The sequence below is a fragment of the Cervus canadensis genome, chromosome 1, assembly GCF_019320065.1.
Source record: "Cervus canadensis isolate Bull #8, Minnesota chromosome 1, ASM1932006v1, whole genome shotgun sequence".
Lineage (NCBI taxonomy): Eukaryota > Metazoa > Chordata > Mammalia > Artiodactyla > Cervidae > Cervus > Cervus canadensis.
In genome coordinates, this window is record NC_057386.1 from 41,749,584 (window position 1) to 41,775,295 (window position 25,712).

Consider the following 25,712-nt stretch of genomic DNA (forward strand, 5'->3'; position numbering starts at 1 on the left):
ACTCCCCTCTCCCTCTGCTCCATCCTGCTTCCCTCGTGCCCTCTCCGGGTCGACCCCTAACTCGCCCCTCAGTAAACTTCCTCCACGGACAGTCGGGACCTCGGGGGAGAGGTCCAAGCTGGACGTAAACCTCTGGGAGCCCCAGGAAAAGGAGAAGTCAGTCCTGGAGAGGAAACCAGGAAGGCAGGCATACAAGAAGCCAGGCTGAGAAGGTGAAGGAGTGTGTCCCACAGGGTCAAATGCTGCGGTGAGGTGAGGACCCACGTGTCTCTGGTTTATTCATTTCTGCCCTGCGGAGCTTCGGGAGGGATTTTCAAAGCCAGGGCATAATCTCGTATGGAGAGAAAGACATTTCGAAGGGGACACTGATGACACAAGGAGTGTCTGGGGCTGCGGGTGGTTGCAGGGACAAAGAACCTTCAAGGGAGGGGGTCCGGGATCCAAGGAGAAGGGTCCCTCTGTGAACCAGGCATTGCAGCAGATCGAAGGCAAGCGGGACCTGCACAGGTGGGTGTGCAGACTCGCGGAGGGATCAGGAGTAGGGTCTCTTCTGGTTGCTTCTATGAGGCGATCATCAGCTGCAGGTGAGCAAGGGGGAGGCAGTGCTGCATGGTAAGGAGGAGACCCGACTTGGCCTCAGGGCTCCCAGCTGCCAGTGGCGAAGATGTGATCCAAACCCAGCCCCAAACTAACTTGAAACCCTGGCCTCTGGGCTTCCTGAGCTGGAGAAAGTGCAAGGAATGACATTCCAAGCAGAGGGAGCCACAGAGGTATCGATCACCTGTTCAGCAGGTGATAGAGGTGGTAACCCTACAGACAGGTGTGGCACTATCACTGTGCTAAGTACCCTGAGTGGTCGGATGCGTTCGCCACCGTGCCGCTGGTCCACACCTCCAAGTGTTCTTCGCGAGTTATTTCACTTAACACCCACCTCCCTCCCCGTCCCTCGGTCACCCTATAGCACAGACACAGTCGATCCTCATATCTTAGATTCCATGGTTGCAGATTTGCTTACTTGCTAAAATTTATTTGTAATCCCCAAAATCCCCGCAGCATTTTCGTGCTCATCGGCAGACATGCTCGGAGATGACAATTTGAGTTGCCCAACTGAGGTCTTCACTTTCATCTCATTCTGCAAACAAGTGTCCCTTCAACAGTGTTTTTCATGCCATATTGTTGCGTTTTTGTTCTTTTTTTTTTTTTTTTTGCGGAGGGGGGCAGCTTTTGCTGTTTAAAAATGACCCTCACATGTAGGACTGAAGTGCTCCTCGTGTTCCTGAGTGTGGGAAGGCTGTGATATGCCTCATGGAGAAAATGCGTGGTGCGTAAGCTTTGTTCAAGCATGAATTATAGATGGTACTAGTGGAAATAGCTCGCCTGCCAGTGCAGGAGACTTAAGAGATGAGGGTTCGATCCCTGGGTCGGGAAGATCCCCTGGAGGAGGGCACGGCAACTCACCCTGATATTCTTGTCTGGAGAATCCTTATGGAGAGAGGAGCCTGGCGGGCTACAGTCCATGGGTCACAAAGAGTCGGACACGACTGAAGTGAACTTAGCACTCTGAGTCAACACCATCCATCAAATAAGGTGTCTTTAAACACGTGGAAAACCAGGTCAGGGATTGATTGGTTATCGAAAATGTGATCAGAGGCTGGCAGGAATCGACTTGAACACCAGCTATCGGCTTGAAGCCGAGCTGGGGCTTGAACCTGGCTGGCCAGCCAGAATGTGGCCCTGTGGTCGAGTGAGAGGGCAGGGGGCCGGGCCTGGAAGAAAGGTTTCTTTTTCTGGGCGCCCGGGAGCATTCCCTCTCTCCCTCCCCTGCGAAGGCCTCCTCTGGGCCGCCCCTCCCGCGTCTGTACCTGGACACGGCAGCCCCTTCGGCCCGCCCTCCCAGGCTGCGGTTTTCCCCTAAGTGGGAGGAACACTGGCTCAGTGTCCCGGGGCCAGGGCCTTTGGTTTCCCGTTGCTGAGCCCAGCCCTGGAAGAGAAGCCACAAACGAGGTGTGTGTGTCTGAGAGGGAGGCCGGCTCCCAGCTCCAGATGAGCCTGTTTGTTCAGGGGCAGCCGGGCCCAGCCTGGGTGGATCCAAGTGCGCCTTTGGCCCTGGCCTTGCCCCACCCTGCCAAACCTTCCTGCCCGCCGCCCGCCGTCTCCTAGCCCCGCGCCCAGCCTCTCATCCTGCAGAACCCGCAGCCCTACTTTTGGCATTCACGGGCCGGCTTGTTTGTTGTGGGTTTGGGGTGTTTTCTCATCTCCAGATAATCGAGGAGACAATTGTGGGGGACTGTGTTCTCCAAGTGGAATTACAAGCCCTTGAGGATATGTCCTTCTGCCCTGAAAAAAAAGATGTAAGGTGACATTCGTCCACTCCCAGGCTTGTCTCAAAGGCCCGTTCCTCTCAGGAGCGGCTGAATTCCTGAGATGAATGGCCCCAGAGCATCCCTGGGGCATGTCTGAATTGCTGCTGAGAGCAGGGGTGCAAGGAGGACTCACAGAGCTGTGAGGAGGGAGTCAGGCCCGTGGTGAGGGCGTGCTCAGAGGGCCTGGGGCCCCACCTTGTTGGAGAGCAGCTGTTCTGGGCAGGCTGCCTCCGGAATGACTCTGGGGAGGGTTGGGGTGGATGACCCAGGAGAGAGGGCTTCTCGGATGCTAAGCTGTGGGGCTCAGAAAGGAGCCCAGGCTTGGGGTGAAAAGAGCCGGCACGGGACCCCATCGTATACAGAAACTGCAGCTCAAGGACACAGCAGTCCAGGCAGTGTTTGGACCCCAGCATCTCAAGTGGAGGACCTCTCTGGGGATTCACACACCCAGCTCACACGAGTGTGCACACGTGCTAATGCCTGAGTGCTAACCCCCTGCCTTGGCGCACAGCCCTGGGTGTCCAGCTCTGGCACCAGTGAGCCCTGGACTCTGCATCCTGTTCTTATATTTCCCAGTGGCTGGCCTGTGGTCTCTGCTCAGTGAATGTTTGAATAACTAGTGACTGGATGAATAAATTATCTTGGTTCCACTATGATTGCTTTGAGGAGGTGATGTTACAAATCTGAGCCTCCTTTTGTTTTGGTGCACAGTCTCTGGGGTCAGCTCCCTGGGTTTGAATTCTGACTCTCCATTTATAGGCTTTATGTCTTTGAGTAACCTCGTTAAGCCTCAGTTTCCCCATCTGTAGAATGGGGATAATACCTACCCCACCGGATTGTTGTGAAAGTTAAATGAGTGAATATCAGGTGAAGCACTTAGAACAGAGCCTGGTGCATAGGAAGTACTTTGTAGCTGTTTGCTATTCTTATCTTTAAAATGAAGACACTAACATCATGTTATTGTGTGTGTTTGTGTGTCTGAGTGTGAGCGTGCCAGGAGCCTGCTGCATTGTTTTCCCAAGTATGTTCCTTACAACACCGAGTCCTTTTGTTGTTAGTTCAGTGAGAAGGGGTTCTGTCCAAAGCTGGACAGCCTTAAGAAACCCCCAGGCTCTCTCCCCTGACATGCTCTGTGACATCTCCAAGGAGGAGCCAAGAGTTTTGCCTGCTGAGTGAACCACAAAGCCCTTTTTATGCTTTCAGAGTGCGATGGGGACTCTGCAAAATACATTTTTGAAAGCAACAAATATTTCCTCCCTCTCTCTCTCCCTGGAGCCCTGGCCGCATCCTTCTCTCATCCAGTAGCACCCAGGGAAAAATCAGGGCTCGTCTCCTTGGGCTTGTCTCTGGGGCAGGAGGCAGCAGCCGAGTTCCCACCAGAAGGGTGGCCAGCTTTCCACTCTCATGTGGTCAGCCAGGCAGGGAGGATAATATCCCACCTTCAAGGGCAAGACGCTCCCCAAGACGTATCACGAGGTGCATGGGGACACATCACAGAGGCCAGGTAAGAGCTGCAACTGATTAAAGTAATGCTGAGTTGGACAGTGGATGCCGCCCCAAGAATGATGGAGAAGGGCAGGAGACCTGACTTGCTCAGTCTTTTATCATCTTTATTAACTAGTTTCTGCTGATTTCAGGCCATTCAGTTGCTGCCAATAAACTGCTTTTGCAGTAAGAGAGGCAGCTGGGAGTCCTGGGCTGAGTGTGCATCTTGGTTCTGTCACCCTGGCTATAGCACTAACCCTTTTAAGCCTCAGCTTCCTCATCTGTAATCTAGGTGCAGTACATCATTCACACAAGATGATTGGAGTAAAATGAATGAGAAGAAATGAGTGGCATACAGTGGATCTCCAATAGTTAGCTATTGTTGTTCAGTCGCTCAGTCATATACAACTCTTGGCGACCCCACGGACTGCAGCACGCCAGGCTTCCCTGTCCATCGCCAACTCCTGGAGCTTACTCAAACTCATGTCCATTGAGTTGGTGATGCCATCCAACCATCTCATCCTCTGTTGTCCCCTTCTCCTCCTGCCCTCAATCTTTCCCAGCATCAGGGTCTTTTCCAAGGAGTCAGTTCTTTGCATCAGGTGGCCAAAATATTGGACCTTCAGCTTCAGGATCAGTCCTTCCAATGAATATTCAGGGTTCATTTCCTTTAGGATTGACTGGTTTGATCTCCTTGCCATCCAGGGGACTCTCAAGAGTCTTTTCCAGCACCACAGTTCAAAAACATCAGTTCTTCAGCACTCAGCCTTCTTTATCGTCCAACTCTCACATCTGTATGTGACTACTAGCTGCTATTAATAATAAGCTGCAGGGGAAGTGGTCTCTCTCTGGTTGCAGAGCCCCTGGCCAAGGCACTCACTAGGGCAGAGGGTGTCTCTTCAGAGCTGAGAGCTGACACGATCTAGGAGGAGGGCAACTGAATTTGGAAAAGGTCTTTCTCATTTCCTTGTTTCTCTCCTTTCAAATTCCATCTCAGGAACTTCAGAAGAGATGCCAGGCCCCACCTAAAGAGATAGCTTAAGGGAAAGACGTAAGCAGTGCACCCTGTGAGGGGCCAAAGGCAGGAGGACTTTGCGGAATGTCCGGGGAAAGCTGTTTTTTACCCAGACGGCAGGATAAAGTCCGGGACAGCGGGCGGGGGCCCAGCTGCTCCCTGAAGCAAAAGTCAGTGTCTAAATCCAGCGTGAAAATAGTCCCCTACCCCCCAGAGTCTCTGTCCTGCTTTGGTTTCCTTTATTTCCTTCATAGTACATGTCACATACATCATCCGTTCATTGATTTTTGTCTGACTCTCCTCACCTGAAAGCAGGGGCCACAGGAACTGAGACCGTTGATCACAGCTGTGTCTCCAGCACGAGGAAAAGTGTCTGGCACATAGAAGATGTGTGAGTGAATGACGGAATGAATGAATGAGCTAACGACGCCTGCACCTGGGCTTCAACCCCCGCTGTAGTCACAAGCCTTTGGCAAAATAGTTCCCAAACTTTGCTACACTGCAGTCCCCTGGGGCATCTTTAAAAACAGCTGCCGCCTGGCTCCTACCCAAGCCACTGTGATTCAGTTACCATCAGATATAACCTGGGCATTGACTTTTTTTTTTAATTAAAAAATTTTTTTGGCTGCGCTGGGTCTTTGTTGCTATGTTTGGGCTTTCTCTAGTTGCTGCAAGTGGGGCTACTCTCATTGGGGTGCACAGGCTTCTCATTGTAATGTCTTCTCTTGTTGCCAAGCACAGGCTCTAGGGGCACTGATTGCAGCTCGCGGGGTTCATGGTTGCAGCTCGCAGGCTCCAGAGCATGGGCTCTGTAGCCCCAAGGCATGTGGAATCTTTCTGGACCAGAAATCCAACCTGTGTCTCCTGCATTGGCAGGCAGGTTCTTACCCACTGTGGCACCAGGGAAATCGTGGGCATTGACTTTTTTAAGCTCCCAAGTGAGTCCAGTGCGCAGCGCAATTTTGGAACTGCGGCTTTACTATCCACTCCTAAAAATCAGAAACGTGGGCTGCCAAGTCTGGGAGGAGGGGGGGAGGGTCAGGGGAGGCATTTGAAACAGAAGAGTGGTTTATGCTCCCAAGGGTTTGCAGTCACCTGACTTTACAGAGAATAAAGGACAGGGAAGTTTTCCCCCCTTGCCCTCTCCCAGTCCAAGTCAAAGACCTTGTTCCATTTCCTCCTCACCCGCCACCACCTCCTCTTAGATGATTGGGTGAGTCAGAGGAAAGGCAGGTTCTCTGACTATCTTCCCTGCTTATTGGGTTTGCATGAGTAAGAAAACCCATTGTTTACGTGAGCACAGGTTGACAAAAATAGAGCCCAGCCTTCTGACACTCAGCCCGTGTCCAGAGTCTGTAGGACCTGGTCCCAGCCCATATCAGCCAGATATCACACAGGACAGCAGGCCCCGGGGCAGATTGCTAAGGCATCCAAGCCAAAGGACAGCCACCAGCACTGAGATATTTGCCAGTGGAAGGGGGCTCATGTTTCTGGGGCACACACCTGGTCCAAGACCTGCTCCTAGGCGAGGTAGGGTAGGAAGTGATGTGCTGTCTGGACCGCAGCTCCCAGAACAAGGGGTGGTCTGGGGTACCTCTTCTTCCCTGGGCAGCACAGACCCCTGGAGGCCCTTGCTGGAGCCGTGGGGGAGTGGGAAGGTCTTTCCCTCTGGGTTAAGAGGCCTATGTAATCCCATGATCTCGCCTACTTCCTTAGCACATTTTTCTCTTTCTGAAGCCACTGCTGACTTTATCAAAGGTTGAATTTGTCCCCTGGGATGGAAAGCTGAGACTTTGTTGTGTGTGTGTGTGTTTGGCCACACCCTGCAGCATGTGGGATCTTAGTTTCCACAACCCAGGATCGAACCTGTGCCCCCTGCAATGGAAGAACAGAGGCTTGGCCACTGGACCACCAGGGAAGTCCCAGAAAGCTGAGGCTTGTTTAATACTTGGGGTGATGCTCTCTGACTTTGGAACCAAGAGAAGACAAGTGCTTGGGGTGAAGTCTGAGCCAGCAACGTGCAGGGTTTTTTCCACACAGAGAGCAGTAGCTGGTGATAAGGTGTTTGGACAGAAGTAGAGTCCAATGTGTGACCAGGTTTGACCAGTTTGACAGTCCTGGTTGATGACTGATACTCGTCTTGAAGAGCCCTAGACAGAGAGTCAGGAGCCAGGGGCTAATCCCAGCTCTGCTGTGAACTGTGAGAGGAGAAACCATTTCCCACCTCGGGGCTTGTCTCCTTGTTTGGAAATGAGTGGTTTCACTAGACTAGTGATTTGAAACACCTTCTAAGCCATGAAACACCCTGTCCGTGTGAAATTTCATGTGGAAGCCTAAATGGAAAGCAGATAGAAGTGGAGTTATTCCTATTGCTTATGGAGAGCACACCCTCACCCCGCTTTTGCAAGGTCTCCGTAGAACCCTGAGGGTTTCAAGGAGCCCAGCTTGAGAACCACTGGACCTGATGCTCGTCCCCTGCCGAACCCTGGTATTTTCATGCTGTTGTTCTCTGATCATTTGGCTCATGTTGGTTGGCATCAGTTGTTTGACTAATGTTAACACCAGGTAATGTCCAGAGAGCTCTTTTCCTGTTTTTGTTTTCTTTAATAACACTTATGGACTTGTAGAATCTCAGTTCCCCGGCCAGAGATTGAACCCTCACCCCTTGCATTAGAAGGTGGATTCTTTTATTTAAAAAAAAGAAACATAATCATGCTCATGTTTTTATTTTGTTTTTTTACATTTATTTATTAATTTATTTTTTTTGTGCTGGGCTTTTCCCTAATTGCAGTGACTTGGGGCTACCTTCTAATTTGAGGGCTTCTCACTGTGGTGGCTTCTCTTGTTGTGGAGCATAGGCTCTAGGAGCACAGACTTCAGTAGTTGTGGTTCTTGGGCTCAATAGTTTTGGCTCCTGGGCTCTAGAGCACAGGCAAAGTGGTCATGGCGCTCGGGCTTAGCTGCTCCATGGCATGTGGGATCTTCCTGGATCAGGGATCCAACCCTGTGTCTCCTGCATTGGCAGGCGGATCCTTTACCACTGAGCCACCAGGGAAGCCCCTGGAAGGCGGATTCTTAACCACTGGACCATGATGATGCCCTACCTGCTTAGCCTGGCCTCTCACATGGCCCCAAACATGTACAAAATGTTGCCTCTTCACACCCTCTGATCCTGAGCCAACTCCTGCACAGTGACAGCAGAAGGGAAGTTAACAGGGGTAGATAGCCATGGTACAGAGAGAACTCACTGATCTCTCCCCTGACCTGGATCACCCAGGTGATCATGTGTTTTCTGCCCCCATCAGCTCCTGGAGGGCCATTAACTCCTGCTTGTCAACATTCCGTCTGCTTCTCTCTGGCTTTGGCATTCAGCGTCATGGGAGTATGCTCCTATCAACAGTGGCAGAATCAGTTGCATGACATAAGAAGAATCCATTAGAGTGAATTGCAGTCTGAAAATTATTCCTGGGTATGTTTCCTGGGAGAGGGCTTCTGTTTTTAATGAGAGTGTTATTTCTCCTGAAGAGACAAGTCAGACCCCTTGGGAGATTCAGCACTGGGGAAGCACTGTGAGGGCATCACCTCCCTGCTGCTTCCCACCTTGGGCCTGTCTGACCCCATCCCTAGGAAAGAGAGGGTCTGGCACTGGCAGTCAGGAGCCCCGTCCCTACTCATCTATTATCTGGACATATTCCCAGCCTTCTCTGAGTCTCTATCTTCTCATCCATAACATGGGGGATGAGTGTTTTATTTTATAGTATTTATTTATTTATTTATTTGGCTGCACCAGGTCTTAGTTGCGACACAGGATCTTCGATCTTTGTTGCAGCATGCGCAATCTTTAACTGTGGCCTGTGAACTCTTAGTGGCAGCATGTGAGATCTATTAATAGTTCCCTGACCAGGGATGGAAGCCTGGCCCCCTGTGTTGGAAGCAGAGTCTTAACCACTGGACCACCAGGGAAGTTCCTATCATTTCATTTAAACCTCACAACTGGAAGAGGAAAGGTCTTGTTCCCAATTTATAGAAGTGGAAACTGAGGCTCTGAGTTATTACATGACTTGCCCATGGTACACTATAGGACTGGCAGGCTTTAACTCAGCTTGTCCAGTGCTGAGTTGTGATAGCATATTGTGACACTCCTCTCTGTCATTCTACTTCTCAGGACAAATACCTGGAGATGCTCCCCACCACACCAGTTTCAGGAAAAATAAAGAGGGATCAGTAGCATCACCCCCTCCACGGAGCTCTGGACCATGTCCATCAGGTTCCCCCTAGTGGGGTAAGGAGGAGCTTGACAGTCTGACTCTCCACTAATCTTGACTTTGAGAAAGCCAAGATCATCTTGGGTTTCTGCTTCTCTTCCCCTGTTCTGGGTGACCCTGTCATGTGACCTGCCTTCTGGAACTAATAGTCCTTAAGAGGCAACAAGAGACTTGGAAGAGGAGAAACTGAGACAGAACCCCAGGATTCAGCGCCACCCTAAAACCTCACCTGAGGGAGCCAAGCTAAGGTCTCAGGGTGGAGCTGAAAAGGCAGAGCAGGCCCAGGGTGCATGGACTCAGTCAGGCAGCACACCTTTGATGAATGCCTAAAATCAAGTGTACCCACTGGGTCAGCGTGCAAAACAACCCATGAAGTAGACAGTGCCAGTCCCATTTTACAGATGAACACACCGAGTCTGAGATGTCATAGAACTTGTCCTAAGACTTGCAACTGGCCAAAAGGATTCAAACCGAGTTCTGTCTGATTCCAAAGCCACTGCTCTTTCTGGTACACCACAATGCTCCTGAGTGTTAGGACTGTGGGGGTGGACACGAAACCAGAGTGAGAAACAGTCTGTGGCCTCCACATGTAGATCTGAGAACTGCAGCGCATAAGCAGGGAGGAGAGGGCCAGTTGTGACAGAGTTTCCATCTACACTGCCCCAGCCTCCTCCCACATGCAACCCTGGCCAGAAGGCTCCCCACCCTCTGGCTAATGCTGTCCGTTTTGGAGGGTCCCCAGCAGGTCTGAGAGCCCCAGTGGAATGCTTTGCCTCAAGAGACAGGCCCTGGTAAACAGAAAGGCAGCTGGAAGTTTGTTTACAAGGGAGATATTGGGGAGAGAGGAAGCTGAGAGCAAAGAGCCAAAGATAAGGGGGCTGAAAAAGCTGTGTGTGTGTGTGTGTGTATTGATGTTGGACCAAAGGGCGCTACCCATACCAAAGTGCCACCTTGTTGGTCAGTGAGAACTCAGGGATGGCCAAGATAGCTTCACATGGGCTTGAACCAGACAGTTAGGAGGGTAAGTCTGCTCTGCACCCTCCCCGGTTACACAGTGCAACGTCAAGTCAAAGGGAAGCCACGCTTGCAAAATTTGCTGGTTTACAGTTTGCCATCTTTTAATCCGCAGCATAATGAAGAGTTATGAGGGAGCACATTTTTTACTTATGTTATACTTACTAGGATCCAACAGATGAGGTGCTTTCCTTGTTTTTTTTTAGTTCTTGTTGCCGCTTGCTTGGTTCTTTGTATTCCCATACTGGTTAAAAAGACAACTTTGACTTTACATCAAAAGGTCGGGAAAGTTGTGGGTGGGATTCAGAATGAGAATCAATTTAGGAGTCACAAAGACCCTAATGCTGGAAGGGATTGGGGGCAGGAGGAGAAGGGGACGACAGAGGATGAGATGGCTGGATGGCATCACGACTCGATGGACGTGAGTTTGAGTAAACTCTGGGAGTTGGTGATGGACAGGGAGGCCTGGCGTGCTGCGATTCATGGGGTCGCAAAGAGTCGGACACGACTGAGCGACTGAAGTGACCTGAACTGAGACTCAGGCGGGTGGCAGTGGGCGGCGACGGCGGGTGTGGGGTCTTGTCGGCGGGTCTCCGTTCGCGTCCGCAAACGTGAACCAGGAAGCAATGACGGCAAACTGAGAGTATCCTGGAGCGGGCAGCGGCGGTCACAGCGCCCGCCTGAGAGGCGCGTGAATTTACAAACTCCGGAATCCCAGGGCCCCGGCCGCCGAAACGCCGGCGGCAGTAACCTGGCGGCGCGGGCTCGGGAGGGCCCAGGCGAGCTCCACCTCCGGAGGCGCCCGCTGGGGCCCGGGGAAGGGGGCGTGGCCCGGGCCCGCCTCGCGGCCGCGCGGCCAATAACCAGCGTCGCCCCCACCACCTGCCCCTACCTTAGGGGGCGGGGTTACCTGGACCCCGCCCCCCGCGGCTCGGGTTCCCAGGCCGCGCTTCCTTCTCCCCTCGCCCCGCCCCCGGCGCGAGGCCCCGCCCCCTTCGAACCCGGAGCCCGGGCGCCTCGTGATGTCACGGCAGCTTTGATACAAAGAACCCTTCGGCCCACGCGGGTCTCCCGGCAACGGGCGCGGGTGGGGGCGGGGCCGGCGCCGTCAACTGGTGCCGAACCCGGCACGCAGTCTCGGCGCGCACCGGCTGTTCCCTGCGCTCGGCCGGCCGCTTCCCGGTTCGCCCAACCGACCCGCTCCCGGCCGTTTCTCTCCTTTCTGCAGCACACCGACCCGCGCGCGGCCGGACGGGGATGCGCACCCCGCCAGCCACCGGGGGCCAGGTAAGCGGCTGCCGGGGCAGGGGGAGGGCTTGGGGCTCCGACGACGCGCACCTTGCCGGGCCCGTGGGCCCGGGACTGGGGAAGTTGCCGGATCACGGAACTTCGCCCGCAGTCCGGGCGCCGGCCACTTCCCTGGGAGGGTCCCTCTGGTCGGGGAGGTCCGGTTACCTGCGCCCGGGTGCGCTGGGCCGCAGGAGTGTAAGTCGCCACCCCCGACCCTCTCCGGCTGCCTGGTGCGAGGGTGGGCAGCGGTGGCCCCGGGGAGCGAGGAGAGGCGGTCAGTTCCTTCTAGGCGCCGTTTCAGAAGGTGTTTAGAGGCGGATCTAGTGGGCTGGAAAGGAGGTTTGTTTGCCCGGACGCCTCCCTTGGGACATCCCCCGCCCCCGCGTCCCACCTCGGCTCCCAGGGCGCCTGCCCCTCCAGGACCAGTATTACCCTAGCTCCCTGCCCTTGGCCCTACTGAGTCCCAAAGCGGGCCGTCCACAGGCGAAGTTTTCCCGTAGCTCTCGCAGGCTGCACGAACCCTGTTCCCGGGCTTCCCTCATCTTCGAGGGTCTCTGCTAGACAGGAGGGAGGACCAGCCTAGTTTGGGGTTTGGCCCTGCTCCTTCCCAGCCGAGAGGATACGGAGGCCGGACGTGTGCGCGGGCTCCCAGCTCCTAGTTCTCAGGGCCCCAAGAACCCGCAGGTCCGCCCCGGTAGTCGTGGCAGTTGTCACAGCCGCTTCTCTCTGAGGTCTGGGCGGAGCAGGCTTGGAGAACCGAGTGAGCTGTAGGAACCCTACGCAGCCCCGGACTTTATTTCTTCCCGTCCTTGCTCACCCTCCAGGGTACCTCTTTCCACATGTCCCCTTCTCCCCTGCTCTCCTACAGATGGCTGGAGGGGACACATCTTTCAGCCCTGAGGGACATGCCAGTGTTCCTTGACTGATTTACAGGCCGCCTCCTCACAGGAGAGTGAGGGAGGTGGGCTTGGATACTCAGCGTGTGGGACTTGGGTGTCAGCCCGCTGGGCTGATTCCTGGTGATCCACCAAACGTCTGTCCTCCCTTCCTGGAGCCTGGTGCTCATCGCGGGGGCTCCCGGGAAGGGACACCCCCGGGTCCTTTCCCTGGTGAAATGTAGTTACAGTGAGGGCTGGGAGGAGGGTCCCAGCTGGTGCACCTCAGAACCCTGCAGTAGGGTTCTCTTATCTCTCTCTGTAACCATCTAGCCCAGCCTTGGTGGAGTCTTAGAGTCACTGATTTTGACTGGCAAGTCACTGGTCTTGCCACCCACTCGCCACCAGCTTACTCCACGACTGTCCCAAGCCTTACCCTGCTCAGCTGACATTCATGAAATGCCGATTTTGTGCCCAAGGGCTATAAACTCTGGACACTTTCCACCCCTCCAGGTGTTTGAAGGCTGTTGGGAGGTGGGGGACTGATAATCTGGGTCCAGTTGCTCCCTGCCCAACCCTGCCCTGCCCCAGCCCTCAGGGAGGAGTTGATCTGGCTTGTCTCCAAGGTCCCTGTGACTTCACCCAGGCGCCTGTGTCCCCTGTGGGATTCTTAAGTAGGAGGCAGTACAACTCGGGCAGATGCCAACTGGGGAACAGCTCTGTAATTTGGAGACCCTGGCTTTGATGGAGACGGTGGGGCAGATGACTAAGGCAGGCATGAGATAAGACTGTGCCTAGAGTATGGACGGGACAAGCCGGACCAGGTGAGCAGGCAGGACGCGTGGCCTTTGCCCCAAGGAGGACCAGTAAGAGAGACTGCCTGGAGCCTGTCCTTGGAAAGGACTTTCGTTCAGCTGAGGGCAGAAAGAAGAAATCAGAGTGCCTGGAGCAGCCTGCCCTGGGGAGGCACTAGGCTTCAGCAGGAGAACTGCTGGTTGGTGAATATTCTCCTGTCCTCCACCCTCCCTCCCTCCTGGCCTCTCTTCAGAACCTTCAGGCCCCTCCCCAAAGCACACTCGCTGCTTCATGGCCTCCTGGCCCCTTCCCCTCCTGCAGGGACCAGCTAGCCCCACACCCAGGGCTTTCTCTTCAGCTGCTCACCTGGAGCCCTCTCAGCTCTCACCTGCCAGCACCTTCCTCATTCCTCACCACGGTGGCTAGAAACTTATTTTCCTAGGGCTCCAATCCCTCCTCTGAGGTGGCTCTTGTGCCAAGGGATGTTTCACAGCTGATCCTGCTTTAAGGGGCTTCACAGTTTGACTTTTTATTTATTTTTAAAATAATTTTATTTATTTATTGGCTGCGCTGGGTCCTTGTTGCCGCACGGGCTTTTCCCTAGCTGCACAGAGCAGGGGCTACTCTCTAGTTGCGGTGCGCGGGCTTCTCCATGCGGTGGCTTCCGTTGTTGCGGAGCACGGGCTCTAGAGCACAGGTTAAGTGGTTGGGGTGCACAGGCTTTGTGGCTCCGTGGCATGTGGGATCTTCCTGGACCAGGGATCGAACCGACATCTCCTGCATTGGCAGATTCTTTACCACTGAGTCACCAGGGAAGCCCTCACTTTGCCTTTTATATTTTAGGTGTAGATAGAGAAGAGGCACGCAGGGGGAGCAGGTGGAGAGAGGTTCCAAATAAAATAGCAAATGAGCAGTTCTGGGAGGTAGGCACCTCAGGGACCCAGGACCTTAGACGGGGGCAGGGGGACAGCCTGGGCAGAGGGAGCCCACCTCCCTCTGCCCCCCAGCACAAGGCTTATTGCCTTTGGATGAGAAAGCATCTCTGGCATTGTCTGCTGCCTGACCTTGGCAGTGGGCACAGTGCCTTGGCTCTGCAGGATCCCTGGGGGTGGACGTTTTCCTCTGTGACTTGACCCAGCAACTGGGTGTTGATGGCATCAAGTCACTGGCCTCTTCAATGGGGAGGACCATTCAGGGCTTCTACTGCCTGGTCCCGCAGCTGGATAACCTGCCCACCGCCAGCTGAGCACACGACAGGCTTGTTGATTGGGCAGGCCCACCTGGCATCTGTCTGGACATTGTGTGAACATGTCCCTGGGCTGTGGTACACGGTCTCCTCCTCTAGGTGGTTTCCAGGGCACAGATCCTTCCCCATACCTATTCCCCCAGCCTGCACCAAGCACATTGCTGGGCCCAGGCAATTCCTTCATTCAGCAACATTTGAGCATCTAATTCGTGTTAGATTCTGTGCTGGACACAGCAGTGAACCCAGCCGACAGCAGTCCCTGCCTTCAGGGAGCTCACTGTGACAGCAGAGGACAGGCAAACAGGGAAAACCTGCAGCGTGAGAGGTGCCGGGAGAGAAAGCAGGGTCCTGGGGAGTGCGGGGAGAGGTGTTTTTAAACAGAGTGGGCAGGGAAGTCCTCCAGGAGAAGCTGGCCTCTGACCACAGAGGCCCGGAAGTAGGCCCACGGCTGATGAGGTGCACCCACAGACTTGAAGGGAGGCCGCCAAGATCAAAGAGAGAGAGAGAGACCGGGGCAGGTGTGCTGTGCCAGGGGCCAGCCGGGGTGCCAGGAGGAGAGCAGCCGTGCAGCTGAGAATGCCGCGGGCACAGATGCGTTTCAGGGCTCGGTCCTCACCGGGCCCCTGCTGTCAAGGGGTGTGGACGTGAAGGCGTTCCTGGGGAGAGGTGTGGGGCTGCGTGGCCATCTCTGGGTCCGATGAGCCTGTCCGAGTAAATATGGAAACTGTTCTTGTCAGGCTGTTGTTTCCATTCCTCAAGTCGATACCAGCAAAACCCACCTGGATGGTGTCCATAAACGCTGTCGAAGCTGGTGGATCACGGTCGGGACTGTCCCCCTCGCCCCCGTCCCCACGGGCTACTGCTGCCATGGGTGCGGCAGGCACAGCCCTCAAGACCTGCGGAGAGCTGGCAGCCCTCGCTCAACCTCACTCTGGCTGCCCCCCGCACCCAGGGCTCAGCTTCCTCGTCTCCTCCTCCGGCTCCCTGATTTCCCTTAGCGCCCTCTTCACTCCCGCTACCCATGGCCAGGTGGCAGCTCACCTGTGTGCCCCGGTCTCCTTGGGAGCCCAGCAGAGGCCCTCACGCACCTGGGCAGCAGCCTCGGGCTCATCTCTGTATAGCTGAGGGCCCTGATGGTGAATGTGTGTGTGAAGTGGAAGGAGAAGCTGGGTATCCAGAAACCAGTGCGTCCTCCAAGGGGCACGTGGAGGTCTGGGGGAGGCGGGGTCCCAGTGACCTTGACACAGCTCCTTCTGGCAGACAGTACAAGTAATACTGACTTTTCTAACCTCTCTTCTTGACTTCCTTCAAGAAATGGGAAGTTGCCCGACTGTTGGACGTATTTTTAATTGATTCAACCTGCTTCGTCTTTCCAGACAAGTGGGTTCTTCCCCAGCAATGTAAACATGATTCAAATGAAAACAAAGCTCTGTAGCAGTTATTATTAATATCTGCAGCTCTGCTCATGGGTGCTTTTCTCTTTTAAGGGATTGAAAAGAGGAAGGCCTAATCAAAACGGGAGTGTGGGAGAGTGGGTGGGAGCTCGCTCACCCTTGAGTCATCTTTTATCACCCCCACCCTCCTGCGCTCTGCAGGCCTAATTTCCATAGAAAGGGACCACGTGCATTTCATGTAGCCAGTGCTGTCTGCAGTGGACCAGGGATCAGAGAGCAGAGAGGGGTCTTCTGTCAGCACCAGACTTCAGTCTACCCCTTAGGATAGGAGAGACATAGGAGCAAGTTTCTTCTTCTTGCTCACCCGTTTTCCTGGGAGAAATACCTGCCTCAAAACACAAGTGCTCAGCACCCAAAGCCTGTTTTCTTAAAGCAGGAAAAAAAGTGTTACAGCCAGAAAACACCTGCATCTAGATCCCTGGCTCTGCTGCGTGAAGTTCTTTGGGCAGGCTACCTCAACTTCCTGGGCTTCCCTGGTGGCTCAGTTGGTATAGAATCCCCCTGCCAGTGCAGGAGACCCAGGTTCAATCCCTGGGTTGGAAAGATCCCCTGGAGAAGGAAATGGCAACCCACTCCAGTATTCTTGCCTGGGAAATCCCCTGGACAGAGGAACCTGGCAGGCTACAGTCCATGGGGTCGCAAAGAGTCAGAGACGACCTAGTGATTACACCACCAACCGCTATCTTGACTTCCCGAGCCTCAGTTTTCCCACCTGTAGAATGGGTGTGATAATACTATCCACCTCATAGGGTAGTAATGCAGATAACATGAGCTCCTGTGACCTGCAGTACCCAGAGTGGGTTCTGAATCTTGCTCAGTTGGCGCCTGGTGGATGATTAGGTAACTAGGGCCAGCATAGTGTGGTCCCTGAGAGCCTGGGCTCCGGAGTTGGGCTCTCTGGGTTCAAGTCCTGGCTCTTCCAGCTGCTGTTTGTGGAATCCTAGGGAACTTACTTAACTTGTCTGCGCCTCAGTTTCCTTGTCTGTGAAAAGAGAATGATGCTACTACCTCCCTCGCAAGGTGGTTATGTGGATCAGATATGTAAATGTATGGAAAGCATTTAAAACAGTGCTTGGCATAAGAGCAAACTTATTTTTAGTTCTTTCAGACTTCTGCTGGTTTGATTCTTATGACTGATAGCCATAGCACCTAACCAAACTGCTTTCTATTTTTACTTTTTGGCTACATCTTGTGGCATATGGGATCTTCGTTTCCTGACCAGAGAGTGAACCCTCACCCCTTGCATTGGAAGCACGGAGTCTTAACCAATGGGCCACCTGGGAAGTCCCTAACAGAACTTCTCGCAGGGAGGCTGTCAGCCCCGAAACAGGAAGGTGGTGGGAAAAACTACACTACCGGAGGACGGTTATGGGAGGAGCAAGATTGCACGTCCTTAGCTTCTGTGCTTTTTTTTTTTTTAATATAGTTTCACTTTTTGTCGCTAACTTAGATTTTTTTTAATGTATTTATATAGGGCTGTACTGGATCTTCATTGCTGTGTGGGCTTTTCTCTAGTTGCAGAGAGTGGGGGCTCCTCTCTAGTTGGGTACGCTGGCTTCTCAGTACACTGGCTTCCCTCGTGGCGGAACATGGGCTTTCGAGCCTGCAGCCTTCAGTAGTTGTGGTGCAGTGGCATGTGAAGTCTTCCCAGACCAGGGATCAAACCCGTGTCCCCTACATTGACTGGCGGATGCTTAACCACTGGACCACCAGGGAAGTCCTTCTGTGCTTTTAAATAAACCAACGTGGCCTTTGCAGACTCTGGGGTTGGATGAAGTGACTGCCACCTGCCCAGAGGCAGTCTGTGAATGAGATGCAGAGCGTGTTCCCAGGTGCCAGCCATTTCCTCCGGGGCTTGGTGTGGGGCTGGGCCTGGCGCTTCCTCCCAGAGGCTGCCTGCTTTGCAGGGCCATGGCCTCTCTACCCAGGAGAGGGGGTCTGCGCCTCTGCCCTTCACCTCCAGCCGGGGCCTGCCTGTCCCTCCACCTATGCTCAGCTGGAAAAGCCAGCTTAGACCTGGGCTGCCCGCCTGCCGCTGCCGTGCAGTCCCCGCCTTATTGAAGCACTATGGCTCTGGCTGGTTGCAGGCCCCAGGAGACCGGGAGAGCAGCCAGTGGAAAGGTGTGGGCTGTGCAGCCACCTGGCCACATCGAGTGATTGCCCTCAGGAATTTTCCAAGGAGCAGACCTGCCTGTCTCTCCAGCTTGGTTACTCGGAGGTCTGCAGCACCCCTGAGGCGAAGCTGGCCAGACCGGCTGGCCAGGTGGGTGGTGGTCAGGACAAGCTCTGGCTGACAGTGTTGAGTAACCTTGAATTGGTGGCCTGGAAAAATGAGGGTCCTCGTTGACAAGACAGGTCTGGCCAGCACATTGTTGTGTGATTATCTGCACGAGTTATTAGCAGAGAAGGAGCTCACAGTACGGGGGTGTGTGTGTGTGTGTACGTGCGTACATACGTGTATGCACACATGCATGCCTAGAGCTGTCACCTACCCTTCTCTGAGCATACACACAGCCAAGGAACTGGCTGAGTCCCTTTCCCCACTAATACTCACACTGTATTTTATAGATCCTAAGACGTACTTTTTTTTCTCACATTTTAGCATCTCAAATTGCTGTGTGTCATACATTTGTTGGTGTGTTATAATTTGACAGTGCCATCTCTTAGCATACTTGAAATAATGGTGCATCTTGAAATCGAAGGCATCTTGAATTTAATGAAACCCACAAAGTAAGTAACCTGTAGAGGTCTTATTAGTGCCCAGTTTCTTGAAGGAAGGAAGTAGAACCACGTTATAGTGGTGGGAGAATTTATGACGTGACATCCTGATGTGGTTCAAGGGAATGAGCTTGGAAACCGGGCAGACCTGGACTCAGTTTCCAGCTTTATAGCTCAGAAGCTGTGTGATCTTGGGGAAGTAGAGCAACCTCTCTGAGCCCTGGGTTCTTCCTCTACCAATTGTGGGTCATGGCTCCACAGCCATCAGGATTGTACGCTGTGGCTGACAGTGTGGCTTTCGCTGTTCCTCTCTTGCTGGGTACTGACCATCTAAGGTCACACTCTTCCGTCCGCCTGAGTTGAAAGGGAACATGAAGGCAGCAAGTGGGTCCTTGGCCTTCCGAAGATAACAGATGGAGCTGGCCTTCATTCCCTGGCTTCTTTTTTTTTTTTTAAAAGAGACGGGGTCTCGCTATGTTGTCCAGGCTGGAGTACAGTGGCTATTCACAGGCGCGATCCCACTACTGATCAGCACGGGAGTTTTGACCTGCTCCGTTTCCGACCTGGGCCGGTTCACCCCTCCTTAGGCAACCTGGTGGTCCCCCGCTCCCGGGAGGTCACCATATTGATGCCGAACTTAGTGCGGACACCCGATCGGCATAGCGCACTGCAGCCCAGAACTCCTGAGCTCAAGCGATCCTCCAGCCTCAGCCTCCCGAGTAGCTGGGACTACAGGCGCGCGCCACCGCGCCCGGCCATTCCCTGGCTTCTTGACTCAGTGTATAATCCTTGAACACATCTTTTCCTTCCTCCCCTCCTCCTCCTCCCACTTTGCCGGAGTTTTCATTTTCACATGTGTTTCCCTTTAGCAATTTTCTTGCAAATCTCTCTCCTCTCCCTTTCTGTAAAATCTTCCCACATGTAGCCTCTTTGAAAAGCTCCCTGTGCTGGGAGAGGGGAGGAGGCTACGCCCCGTTTCCAGGATGGCACAGGCCCCTGGAGCCTCAAGACAGTAGTCAGTGGTCTAGTGTGCTGTGGTCCCTGCAACCCTCAGCTCAAGTCCAGCTTCTGATGCCACCAGCCCGGCTAATTCCTGTTCCCATGGCCTGCAGAGCTCAGCCTGAGAGGCTGCTCCAATGCTAAGTGATGGACCCTGCCATCACCAAGCGTATTTAATATTCCTGTACCTTCCTTGCTGTATTGAAAGCAGACCTTGTTCAAATCCTAGTCCCGAGGGCATTGTGACCTTGTCAAATTGCTTAACCTCTCTGAGCCCCGGTTTTCTCATCTGAACCATGGCTGATGCACAGAAACATCCAGCATGTGCTAGTTGCCTGATAGATGTCTTCTTTCCTGGTCTTCCTCAAATGTTTAAGACCACTTGTGTTTCTTGAACTGGGTGCCAAGGGCTCAGGGAGTGCCCGCCGACAGCGTCACTCCAAGTAAGTGCCCTGAAACAGCTGGAGGAGTCCAGGGCAGGGAGTAGGGCGGTGAAGGCACGGGGACCCGCCTGTGTAAGCGGGATGTGATGGGTGGGCTGGCTGGGCTGCAGGGGAGGGAATGGGGTAACCAGTCAGTACTCGGCACAATACTTGGGGGTGAAATTAACAAGGTGGGGGCTGCTCACTAAGGGAGGAGCAGTTCTGAGGGAGCAGCAAGTCGAGATTGAGATGTCTACCTGAAAGTGGGCCACGCTGAGCTGAGGAGCTCAGATGCTGGCTGGAGGGAGACTGTCAGAGCGGGCTGTGGTCTTTTTTTTTTTTTTAATATCTGTTTGGCTACCCTGAGTCTTAGTTGCAGCACTCCAGATCTTTGATCTTAGTTGTAGCACGCGAGCTCTCGGTATGTGCGACATCCAGTTCCCCAACCAGGGATCAAACCTGGGACCCCTGCATTGGGAGCACAGTCTTAGCCGGAAGTCCCCCGGCTGTCATCTTAGACCTTGTTTTCATCAGTGGTCTCTTCTCTGCCTCTCTTGAGATCCTGATGGAAAGCCAGTAGCCTGACTTCCTCCATTTTGCATACAGTGTCGGGGGTTTGCAGCCCTACCCTTGATGAGATCTGAGGGTGGACCTCGGTTATTTGCATGTACCAAGGGGTGTAATGCTTTTAACCAGACCTAAGAGGCATGGAGATGCAGGTAGGGTAGAACCCTGCTCAAAAGGAGCCCATATCAGCTGGCGCAGCGGCTCCTCGGGGGCCCCCGGGAGGCAATGCTCCTGGCTTAGTTTGGGGGGGAACCAGTGGGTTAGCTGTGCTAAGGCTGGGAAAGAAAAAACTGCCTGCTCAGTAATGCTTTTCTCCTTAAAATGGTACATAAGGGGCAGGGGAGGTGAATTAGAGGACCCAGCCTGGCATGTGCCTCTTTACCCGGTGCCCCAGGGAGGGTTGTGGGTGGAGGCAGGGCTTACTGTGGGGAGGGTGCCCCGAGATGGCTGGAGGGCTCAGGGACCCCAGTTCAGGGCTGAGGGTGAGGGGGGATGTGGAGAGAAGGGGGAGGGGCTGGCCTCCCAAATGCGGTGACTTTCTAACTGGGGGCTTGTTTAGGGACAGGCATGTGTGGCCCGGGAGGAGTTGTGTTTCAGGCAAGAAGGAACAGCATGTGCCAGGACGTGGGGGGTGAAGCTGGACAGGAGCTTGGGGTATGAGGGCTGGCAGTGTCCTGTCCTGGGGCCGTGGGCGCTGGTCTGAGGAGTTGGGACCTGGTTGTTCAGCAGCCAGTGGGGAGCCCACAGGCTCTGTGAGGGGGACTTGAGGGACTTCTGTGTCCTGGACTCCCTGGGCGCCTCTCACCTCTGCTCCCCAAGCTCAGTGGTTGGATCTAGTGCTCTCCCCTGTCCCCACTGTGGGGGGAGGCCTGGGAAGGGAGCTGGCTCAGTCCACCCTGGCCAGCCGTGCGCTGGTGGCCCTGGCACTGGGCTGCACCCCTGGAACTTGAAGCTTGGATAGCTGGACCTGGCGGAGGCCGTAGGACAAAAAGGAACCGCTGGACTGAGCCTGCCGGGAGCTCAGTCCTGCTGGGGACTCTGGGCTGATGGAAGGTGCTGGAAGGTTATAAAAGCAGGGGGCCTCTGCGGTGTGGGGAGGGAAGAAGTCATCCTGTCATTGGCCAGCTGATCCCACTGTCTGCCCCAGGTGCTCGGTCACTAAGTCGTGTCTGACTCTCTGTGACCCCATGGACCGTAGGCTCCTCCGTCCATGGGATTTCCCAGGCAAGAATATTGGAGACGGTTGCCATTTCCTCCCCTGTCTGCTCCAGGAGGATGAATCAAAAGGAGCCTTGGCTGTCGGCTGTGGGTGAACCCTGGCACCTGCTTGGACTTTCAAGGCCCAGGGGTTTCTGTGGCAGAGAGGGAATGGGGTAGGGCTGGGTAGGTACCCTGCCTGGCTTTAGGCTGTCAGCCCTGCTTAGGTTGGATGGCATCACTGACTCAAAGACCATGAGTTTGAGCAAATTCCGGGAGACAGTGAAGGACAGGGGAGCTGGGCATGCTGTAGTCCATGGCATCACCTAGAGTTGGACACAACTGGACAACTGAACAACAGCAACTGCTTAGGTGTGTTCCCCCAGAAGGTCGTGTCATTACTTTGTCTGAGGGCGCCCTGCCGAAGGGAGTGCCGCTGGGCCCACCTGGTGGGCTTGGGGGTGGAGAGCTGGCCCCTGGTATCCCTTCCCCAGCATTCACTTTAAACTCCTCTTATCAGACGGGAACACAGGGAGCCCCCAAGACAAGCCCCTCAGACTGCTGTGGTGTGAGTAATTAAGCCCTCCCTTCAAACAGCCACATCTTTAAAAGCTATAATTTGTAGCCCAAAATAGCTGCCTGCTTTGAGAGCCAGGAGAGCCCTTGATGCACACCCCCACACACACACCCCCCAACGTGCACCCTGAGAGTTCACTTGACGTTTGGCCCTCCACCTCGCCCATGATTTTCTCGAGGAGAGCCGTAGAGACAACAGCTGGTGGGAACTGGGGCTTCCCGGTGGGCACTTGGGGAAACTTTTTTGAGAATTTAGAGGGGCCCATGGAAGTTAGGGTTCTTGATTCAGGTTCCCATGGCTGCTCCTGTCTGTGTGATGACAAAGCGGCCTAGAGGGAAGAATCACAGCATCACTTGAGGGCAAAGTGTGGATTAAGTTCTCTGGCATCCTTATCTGTAAGGAGGAGACAGTATTTACTTGCAGGGATTTTAGGGGAAGGAAATGAGACCCACCCCCACAAAGCATGCAGCAGACACGGGCCAGGCAGCCAGAGCTGCCTTGTCTTACCTTCCCGGCTTTGCTTCCTCTCTGGTGTGGTTCCACCTGGCTTCTCGCAGTCACTTCTTGCCTATGGATTCGGGGAGGTGGATGCCAGGGACTCAGCCAACAGGAAACACCTCCCCTGACCTGCAGCCTCTCCAGGCTAACATGCCTGGAATTCCTGGGGCTGGCCGCTGGGTTTGGTTTCCAGATGTGGAAGCAATTTAAGTTCTGTTTTCATAATCCCCAACAGTTTGCCTCCAAAGTCCACGTTCTCACTTGAAAATCAAGACCTTTGGCTTGACTTCAGGGGCAGTAGGGAGGTTGGATAGCCTGTTTGAATTCTTTTTGTTCAGGAGGTGGATTCACTAGGGTGCTCAGATCTGGGACCCTGGGCTTTGCTGGGACAATTTAAACCCCATCAAGAGCTTGGTCCCTGCGGGAGCAACAGCTGACCCTTGACTTCCCTTGTGGGTTCTCCTTAGAGGTGGGTCTCTTAGCCAAACTCAGCTGTAGTATCTGCCTGGCCTCTTGGTCACTGATGATCATTGACCTTAGACACCCAACCCTGGCGGGGAGTGGAGCCTCTGGTTCTGGCCATGGCAGGAGCAGGCTGGCATCACAGCCGAGCGGGGTGCCCACGTGTCCCAGGAGTGGCAAAGCGCCCTCCTTCCCAAACTGACCACAACAGAGGGAAGAAGTCTGCCCTGGATTTCAAGCAGCCAGAAATACTGCCTGGCGTGGAGAAACTGGTAATATCCTGCTCAATTACTGGGCACTGCTGGCCACAGAGGTGGCCTGGCCCAGGGTTAGAGGCTCTGTGGGTTCCAGGGCTAACTGCTGATCTCTTGTCAACCAGTCACTATTTAGAGGAAATAACTTTTACATTTATGTACTATGTACAGTTTTATAGGCACACAAAAATTGCTTTCGCAAATTTTAAATGCCTGTGGTTGAACTGCATACACACTTCTTTAAAATTAAACTATAATTCCTATGCTATTGAGAGAACACAGGAAATGGAAATAATTTATTTAAGATCCATATATAAATAGTATTACAAAACATCATCCTGATAATTGTAGATTCACCAGGCTTTCAGTATCCATAAAATAGTTTATTATCATTTTTAAAATATTTATTTGGCTACACTGGGTCCTAGTTGCGGCACTCGGGATCTTCGATCTTCATTGTGGCATGCCATATCTTTAGTTGCAGCATGTGGCATTTAGTTCCCTGATCAGAACCTGAGCTCCTTGCGTTGGGAGCTCGAAGTCTAAGCCACTGGACCCCCAGGGAAGTCCCAGTACAGTCTCTTTAGAAGCAGCAGGACCTCAACATGGTCATGGAAGAGAAGCCAAGAATTTCTCTAAGGAGAGACCACTCCCAACCTCCCCCAAAAAAATCCCAAGTTTCTTGATGAGGTTCTGGAGACCCAGTAGTTAGTTCTCTACAGAGGTTGCATTGAATTGACCTTGAAGGAATTTGCTCTTATTACCTGGATGAGAAGGTGGGTGGAGAACGTGGACCTCGCTGAGGGGTCTCCTCACAGGCTTCCTGGAGGAGGAGGAAGGTGTGCTAGCTTGCTTGGGCCACAGTGACAGTACCGCACTTGCGCATCTGAAGTGTCTTTTTTCACGGTGCTGCTGGATTGCAGGGTCCAAGATCCAGGTGTCCACGGGGTTGGTTTCTTCTGAGGCCTCTCTTGGCTGTGTTCTCCCTGTGTCTTCACGTGTGTGTGTGTATGTATGTGTACGTGCTTCCTAATCTCCTTATAAGGACACTGGTCATATTAGATTAGGGCCACCCTTATGACCTCATTTTTCATTTTATTACCGCTTTAAGGACCCTGTCTCCAAATACAGTTACATTCTAAAAGACTGTTGGTTAGGGGGGTTGGGCAGACAGAATTCTGCCCAGAACAGAAAGTTTCTCTGAACGGTCCTCCAAGGGTGGAGGAGGTGAGCACAGCCTCCATCCAGAGAGAGCCTGAGAGTGGGCAGCTCTGCCTTCAGGTAAAGGCCCACCATCGATGAGGGGCCCTTCCTTCTTGTAGCCTGAGCCACCCTCGCCTCTGCATCTGGTCATTTGTAACCCAGACTGCTCGCCCTCAGCTCTTGTCCTCGAGGACTGGTTTTATCTGAGGAGGTTGTGCTGCTCCTCCAAGCTCCCTCTTTCTGCCAACCCTACCTTTTGTTGCTGTCGAGTTACTAAGTCGTGTCCTACTCTGTTGCGACCCGTGGACTGTAACCCGCCAGGCTCCTCTGTCCATGGGATTCTCCAAGCAAGAATACTGGAGTGGGTTACCGTTCTCTTCTCCAGGGATCGAACCCGGGTCTACCTGCATTACAGGCCAATTCTTTACCGTCTGAACCACCAGGGAGACTTCAGAATGAAGCAAGGCATTATCAAAACGAAGGGTATTTCTCCTTCGTAACTAGATACAATTAACATATCTAGTGAAATCCAAGCATCATTCCCTAATATCACCCAGCTTCTATTGATGGTTCATATTCCAGCTTCCTGTTTGTCCCCAAAAGAGCCTTTACATCTTGGTGGTGTTGCTTGCTTGCTTGTTCGAACCAGGATCTAATCAAAGGTAATGTTCAATGTTTATGTCTCTCGGTTAATCAAAAACAGTAGTTCTCCCAGTATGGCCTAACAAGAGATCCAGCATCTCCTGACAAGTGGTGAGAAATGCACTTAAAAAAAAATCTCTTTCATCCTATCAAAATGCACATTTTTAGACCTCACCCCAGACCGACTGAATCTGAAACTGATTCGATTTGAGTTTCAACCATCCACCCCGCCCTCCACATGACTCTGGTGCACATGAAGTTCGAGAACCACTGGTCTAGAAAAATCCCCCTCCCTCTTCTTATGACATTCTTTCTTGGAAAAGACCAGGCCAGTTGTCTTGTAGAAGATGCCACACTCTGACTATCTCCCT

General features: G+C 53.5%; 1 protein-coding gene and 1 long non-coding RNA gene across 6 annotated transcripts in view; one reads left to right on the forward strand and one right to left on the reverse strand.

Annotated features, from left to right (window-relative positions):
* The window catches only part of RAB11FIP4 (RAB11 family interacting protein 4), a 109,115-nt gene that overhangs the window by 56,127 nt on the left and 27,276 nt on the right, over nucleotides 1–25,712 (forward strand). Inside the window, exon 1 of one of the 4 annotated variants that reach the window (XM_043480356.1) lies at nucleotides 11,144–11,429. The exons of the other annotated variants lie outside the window; for them this stretch is intronic. Within the exon in view, the coding sequence (XP_043336291.1) occupies nucleotides 11,400–11,429 (30 nt within the window). The 5' untranslated portion in view covers nucleotides 11,144–11,399. Of the gene's footprint in view, nucleotides 1–11,143; nucleotides 11,430–25,712 lie in introns of those variants that run through there. 4 annotated transcript variants of the gene reach the window in all.
* LOC122448781 lies at nucleotides 4–19,283 on the reverse strand. 2 transcript variants are annotated; one of them, XR_006271750.1, is made up of 4 exons: nucleotides 18,984–19,283; nucleotides 13,875–13,879; nucleotides 11,640–11,655; nucleotides 4–14 (listed from the first exon to the last, which is right to left on the reverse strand). It is a non-coding gene; the product is annotated as an uncharacterized LOC122448781 (long non-coding RNA). The 2 variants fall into 2 exon arrangements; XR_006271749.1 differs by lacking the exon at nucleotides 4–14 and adding an exon at nucleotides 5,993–6,006.